The sequence below is a fragment of the Arachis stenosperma genome, chromosome 4 (genome assembly GCF_014773155.1).
Source record: "Arachis stenosperma cultivar V10309 chromosome 4, arast.V10309.gnm1.PFL2, whole genome shotgun sequence".
Lineage (NCBI taxonomy): Eukaryota > Viridiplantae > Streptophyta > Magnoliopsida > Fabales > Fabaceae > Arachis > Arachis stenosperma.
Genome location: NC_080380.1, coordinates 12,513,954 through 12,521,506, shown reverse-complemented (window position 1 = coordinate 12,521,506; position 7,553 = coordinate 12,513,954). Strand labels below are relative to the sequence as shown.

The 7,553-nt window shown below is 31.9% G+C and overlaps 1 protein-coding gene across 1 annotated transcript; it reads left to right on the top strand.

The window, feature by feature from the left end:
• Nucleotides 1–225: 225 nt before the first annotated feature.
• Nucleotides 226–1,981, top strand: LOC130973202 (stilbene synthase 3). Its single transcript, XM_057897641.1, has 2 exons — nucleotides 226–510; nucleotides 838–1,981. The coding sequence occupies exons 1-2, from the start codon at nucleotides 333–335 to the stop codon at nucleotides 1,827–1,829; spliced, it is 1,170 nt and encodes a 389-aa protein (XP_057753624.1). The 5' UTR covers nucleotides 226–332; the 3' UTR covers nucleotides 1,830–1,981.
• Nucleotides 1,982–7,553: the final 5,572 nt, after the last annotated feature.

Below are 7,553 nucleotides of genomic sequence, written 5' to 3'. Positions count from 1 at the left end.
ATAAAATATACCTTGATACATGCACAATCAATCAGAGTCAAAGTAAAACAATAAAACAACGAAGAAGTCAGAATACATCTGCTGACGCTTTGAATCCAGGAACATTTTATATATTACGAATTTACTATACTTTGAGTTGTTGAGCACTTTTTATATATATTCCAATAATTCCTCCATTTAATTCCACATATGCCCCTAATCTGATGTATATAAATATCCCCCCACTCCGTGCCTAAGTCTTCACCAAAATAACAAACAACATAGCTAATAAGCTTTGCTCTCCCAAAGAACATAGCGAAGCTTTACTCTCAAAAAAACACAGCTAAGAAAAGATGGTGTCTGTGAGTGAGATCCGCAACGTTCAAAGGGCAGAAGGCCCTGCAACTGTATTGGCAATTGGCACGGCAAATCCATCAAATTGTGTTGATCAGAGTACATATGCTGATTACTATTTTAGAGTAACCAATAGCGAGCACATGACTGATCTCAAGAAGAAATTTCAGCGCATTTGTATGTATTTTTGTTAAGTGTTTTAGTTTTATTTTGTTTAATATTTATGAAAAAAAATTATCATTTTACTTTTAAATTAACTATAATGTAAAATTAACATATTATACAACATATCATATTCACCGTTTGATATTAACAATTATAATTATTTAATAATAACATTACTTTTATAATTACAAATTTGGATAAACTATATATTAAAATAGTACTTAAAGATTTAAGTCACTACGAAAATAACTCAAAAATAACATTATTATTGTTATATATTTCAATTTCTAGACTTTATCAAAGGTAATGATAGATACGAATTACACATTATTATTTCAGGTGAACGAACACAGATCAAAAACAGACATATGTATTTAACGGAAGAGATACTGAAAGAAAATCCTAACATGTGTGCATACAAGGCACCATCGTTGGATGCAAGGGAAGATATGATGATCAGGGAGGTACCAAGGGTTGGAAAAGAGGCTGCAACCAAGGCCATCAAAGAATGGGGACAGCCAATGTCTAAAATCACACATTTGATCTTCTGCACCACCAGCGGTGTTGCGTTGCCTGGCGTTGATTACGAACTCATTGTACTCTTAGGGCTCGACCCATGCGTCAAGAGGTACATGATGTACCACCAAGGCTGCTTCGCTGGTGGCACTGTTCTTCGTTTGGCTAAGGACTTGGCTGAAAACAACAAGGATGCTCGTGTTCTTATTGTTTGTTCTGAGAATACCGCAGTCACTTTCCGTGGTCCTAGTGAGACAGACATGGATAGTCTTGTAGGACAAGCATTGTTTGCAGATGGAGCTGCTGCGATTATCATTGGTTCTGATCCTGTGCCAGAGGTTGAGAAACCTCTCTTTGAGATTGTTTCGACCGATCAAAAACTTGTCCCTGGCAGCCATGGAGCTATCGGTGGTCTCCTTCGTGAAGTTGGACTTACATTCTATCTTAACAAGAGTGTTCCTGATATTATTTCGCAAAATATCAACGACGCGCTCAGTAAAGCTTTTGATCCATTGGGTATATCTGATTATAACTCAATATTTTGGATTGCACACCCTGGTGGACGTGCAATTTTGGACCAAGTTGAACAGAAGGTGAACTTGAAACCAGAAAAAATGAAAGCTACTAGAGATGTGCTTAGCAACTATGGTAATATGTCAAGCGCATGTGTGTTCTTCATCATGGATTTGATGAGGAAGAAGTCTCTTGAAGAAGGACTTAAAACCACTGGTGAAGGACTTGATTGGGGTGTGCTTTTTGGTTTTGGTCCTGGTCTCACCATTGAAACCGTTGTTCTTCGCAGTGTGGCCATCTGATATTCTTAATTATATATCTATCTCTGCAAATATATGATTGTGTTATTTTTTACTAGTTTTTTTAGCTCCAAAATAAGGTATTGGCCCATATATTATTAATTGAGAGAAAAGTTAGACAAAGTTGTCTATAATTATTTGTTTATGCGAAGATAGATTCAACATGAAAATTTGTAACTGTTGGTAAAGTATAAATCAAATTCTTTTCTTTTGAGCAACATGTCACATACCAATATATATTTGGGTTGCATTTTCATCTAAAAACAATTATAAGCAATTAAGCACCTTCGAATGAGGTTCCGTTTATAATAAAGTAAAAAAGTATTAGCTATGATAGTATAAAGCTTGATAGTATTATGTTTGCAATTTTTATATTATTGTGTGCCGTAATAAAAGCCGCAAATTCGCAGATCGGACGATGTTGTCTTCAATTTGGAAGACATTATTGTTATTGTCTTATTGGTTGTTGTTGTTGTTACTAGTGGTGGCTATGGTGGGATTGATGGCAGCGACACTACTAATGATATGGAGGCAAAGATGACAATGAGACTGTAACTAGTGTATGAAAAGAAATAAAAAACAAAAATGGTTTGCTATTTTTAATTTTATGAAATATGAATTGGTATATATATATATATATTTTAGAGAAACTAACGATATCATGATCCGATTTGAATCGTAATTGGTACTTAACATACAGAAAGTATCTCTTAACAAGGCTATTAACAATTAATTTATTCTTTTCTTTATAAAATAACAAGAGGCAAAATAAAACTATTCATATTTAACTCATTATCATTAAAAACAAATAAATTACCACTAAAAATAATTTTTTTTAGTAGTGAAGCCACACATGTGTTGTTATTATTATTATTTAGACTCCACATTTAATATTATTTTATTTTTCTTTCTTCAGCCAACGACCACCCAATTTCTTTCATTTTTCAAGGTATTGCAAACAAAATTCATTGCTTTTAATATATAGTTAATTTTATTAAGGAGTTAATTACCTATATCATTTGAAATGCAAAAAGGCAAAAAGGAAAAAAAGGTAAGGTAGTTGGTTTTATGTTGGATTTTATATAAACAGTGCTTTGGTTATGGATAATTAAGTTCAAACTCAATTAAAAAACATTTCCTTTTCATACATTGTTTTTAAATATATTTTGCATGACGTTATGATGATTGATTCTATTTATTTAATTCTGCCTTGCTGGATATGCATTTGCAGGTGGGAATTGAGATTTTCTTTAGGCTTCCCCTGGCATCTTCATAAGCTTTTGAGGGGGTGCTTAGGAAAATTGAAGGTTACATGAAAAAACCACTTTTGAGCATGGAAATAAGTGATAACAGTGTTGCTATGGCGACTAGAGTAGCCGTGGTGAAAGCTGTTCACAACAGAATGGATGGACAATTTTGTGATACTGATATCTAAGAATCAGGTTATTAGCATTCTGTGATGGAATTGTAAATTTTCCTTTTACTAATTCTAAGTACTTATTTCTTAAGGTGTCACCCCGGATAGCAAAAGCTTAGTGGAGGTTGATCATAGTCATGGCTTTTCTTTTCTTCTTTTTCAAATGTTTGTAACATGTACATAATCATGTAAATCAAATAAATGAAAAATGAATTTTTAACCTCTCTTTTGTATGAAAACAGGTTTATTTTGTATTAGAAAAATCTAAAAAAAATTCTACCCATAATAGTATTTTTTTTAAAATTTGATAAGGATATAGCCACATTTTAAAAGCGTGGCAATAGGTTCACATTTAGGCACGTTTAAGAAAGCGTGGCTGTATGTCCCCTATCGACATGCTTTCAAAGCGTAACCAAAGCCAAACCAATGGACACATTTCTAAAAGTGTGGCTGTATCACGTTTTAAAAGCGTGGCTATGAGATTATACATACGACCACATTTTTAAGTGTGGCAAAAAATAAATTATGCCAATAGATCAACAAAAATGTGGCGATAGAACAACCAACATGCTTGCAGATATGTCTCTTTTAAAAGTGTGCCACTAGCTCAAAAAGCGTGACAAAAAGCTATTGCTACGCTTTTTTACACTTCTTAACACACTTTAAAAGCATGACAAAAGGCTAATTTTCTTGTAGTGTAGTGATGATGTCAACGAAGAGATCAGGGTTATGCTCATTCAAGAAGTTAACACTAAAAGAAGCTTTTGGAATATTCACCAAATTTAGTAGAATATGAACGTGTCAACAATATGCTTTAAAGTTTTATATATGCAACAAATGTGACCATTATTATGATTACATTTTTTCAGCTAATAAGTCACTGATATTTTTCGTTTGAGACAACATTTAAAAAGTATTGTCTAAAGATTGAGAAAAGATTGTCTTTGATCTATAACAACATTATTGGACATAAGGCAAGACTTTTGGGGGACTTTGTAGATGCAGCCATTACCTTTGATTAAAAGCAACTCTTACCAAGTGTAATATATGAATATCATAAAGGTTTTCTATTTAATTGACTAAAACAACGCTTCTTACGTGTTCTTTAATTGACCAAAGGGAACACTTATAGTGTATTGGTTAAAGAAAGGGTTGCAACAATCTTGTTTAATTTCCTTGCAACAAATATCAAGTGTTGTTTTTTACTATTTTAGACAACTCTTTTTAAATATTGCTTGCAGTATATGTTGCAATAAATAAAAAAATATTTTGGAGAGTAGAAAACAATTGTAAAATTAGAATGTGTAGGCAAAAGTCGAAGCAAAATTTGGATTTAGAATGTAATGCAAAAATCGAAGCAAAATTTGACCACAAGACTTTTTTAATTTTTTTTATTTTTTTAAAATTGTTTTTTTTTTTAATTTTTAACAAAAAATTTACTTGGAGTAAAATTATCAAAGTTTAAAGATGAAAATCTTCGAATGTATATTTGGCATTCATATATTTCAATATTTTTTTAGCAATATAAACTTTTGAATACCAGTTTGATACGTGGTTTATCCTTAAAATTAATCCTAAAGGGGTATTTTAGTTTTTTTAAAATAAAATTCAAAGTTCCACTTTCTAAATCATTTAAAGAATATTGGTTCTACAAGTATATTTTAGTCTTTTATAATTAATCTTCAAAGAGGTATTTTATTATCTTTTTTAAATTAACCAAACTTATATTTTAGACTTTTAATTTTATAATCAAATTCAAATTTTTAATGTCCAGTACAATTAAACAATCCTAATTCTATAAGAAAATTTTTATCTTTTCAAAATTAACTCAAACATGGTATTTTAGTCTTTTTAAAGTTAAATTTAAATTTCTATTTTATAATACAAATTAAATAACTTTAATTCTAAAAGGATATTTTTGTCTTTTATAATCAAATTTTAATTTTGAATACACAACCTTAATCTTAAAGAGAATATTTTAGTTCTTTTATATAAATATATAAAAGAACAACATAATAATATTGGAAATAATATTTATATAGTTGCCAATGAAGAATATGATAACAGCATATGCTTCTTACTATACATACACTAGTGGGGATGTATTATTGCATGCTGATGTGGACATAAATAGTGGAATATCTTAGTCAAATATGTTTTGCTTAACATGTTATATATCTTAATAAAGGAAAAGTATGAGGAAACAATAGACTAGTTGTACAATGCATACAATGGGGGTTTAAATGAAATTTAAATTAAATAATGGGTTATCAATTAATTTTGTATTATTTCTTATTTGAAATTTAAAATCATTTAGTAATTATAGATTCTAATCAATTAATTAGGTTAAAACACTCTCATCAACGATCACACGGCTGCCCCATGCAAGATCGTTCCAACGCAGCTGCCCTCTTATCTACGATCGACAGCGCCGCCCTCTCATCTGCACACAACACAGCACGGCTGCCCCATGCAGGATCTTTCCAACGCAGCCGCCCTCTCATCTACGATCGATAGCGCCGCCCTCTCATCTGCACACAACACAGCCGGTGTTCACTCCTTCAGAATGGCAGAATCGCAAGAAGAACGTGCTGCAAGCGAGGGTCCTCATTTATGCACATCACCTAGCCGAAATTCATTAATGGAGGTTGATATAGTTGAACCGTTAGTTTGTGTTGCCTCTGAAGTTTTTGAAAATTTATCAAACGAACAAGAAAACTTAGCCGCCAATGTCGCAGAGCATGGTCACAAGTCAAACAAGGTGAGCAATTAGGATCCTCAAATTCTGCCATGGATGTTTATTTCGCGTTTAATTCTACCATAAATGAGTTTTTTGATTGTATGCTTATTGAAACATGCACTTGTAATCGATGAGTTGAGATGTAATTAAAGTTATGTTTGTTTTATTTTTAATAGTATGATTATATGCATTGAGGATTAGCTGAAATTAAGTAATCATTTTATGGTTATATGATTATATCCAGGAAGTATATTTTCTTATGTGTTTTTGTATGTGAATTTATGCTCTCATCATGTTAAATGGCATCTTCATTTGCTAATCATCCTATTATGGACTTATGTGCCTATATGCATGATGGGATAGCATAATTTAATTTTTTGGGATGCTTATATGAATTTATTTTTATCTACAGTGTGTGTATATTATATCTACATGATGACCATGCAAGTATGTAAAATAGATAACTATAGTGTGATGCAGAGGCTGAACTTGTTTACTGAATTGAAGGAAATGTTATTTGTATTTGCAACATGTTAACCATGATATGCTTATATGAATGTTTTAATCATGTAATGATATGCTTATATGCTCACTGCATATTTGTAACGTTATATGCTCATATGCTTTCGGCATATTATTTTAATATTTTTCATGCTTATAGGAATAAATAATGTTAAAATTTTAATATTTTTCTTCCTGCACATGAAGAAAAGAGTGTGTGTATCTAAATATACAGGAAAAGAATTTTTTTTATGGAGTGAAAAAAGAAGCCACTAAAGATAGATTAAGGCCCTTAAATAATAGCCCAAATAAAAGAAATAATTTTACATAATTTTCATAATATTAAAAAAAAACAACTAAAGGGTTGAATTTAATTAAATAATACATGAAATGAAAAAAATAATTCTCATGGTTTGATTTTGTAGCTGTTGATGTGTTTTCGGTGATTGTTTTTGAGATTTTATTTAAATGAGTTTTGATAAAGTTCTTCCTCCTTTTGGTTACTCTGTTTGTTTTGAAATTATCGGGTATGCAGTTGTCGGATGTTATGGATGTTGGAAGTGAAGAGATGGAGCCTGGTGATGAGGTACTGGAGTCTAGCTTACTTTTGTTTAGTCATAATGTTCATGTTTTATTTGAAGACTAATGGTAATTAATTTTTCTTTCGGATTAATATAAAATACAGTTACCAGATCATGGTAACCTACAAGAAGATGAGATACCAAGAGTTGGAATGCGATTTCCTCAGCTACAGATAGCGCATGACTTTTATGTGTCCTATGCAAAGAAAGCTGGATTTGCAACTAAGATAAGGACGACAACATTTGACAAGATCACGAAGGCTCCCATTAACCAGGCTATACACTGTAATCGCGATGGGATCCGCGAGTCTCGTGTTAAAGCACCAACGCGGAAGAATACGATTTCAGCTGCTGGGTGCAAGGCAAGGATATATGTAAAGTTTGATAAAGACGTGCAAGACTAGGTTCTGCTCAAGGCTGACTTGACGCACTCTCACCCTTGTTCACCGAAAAAGGCAGTGCACTATCATGAGTATAGGCAGTTGACC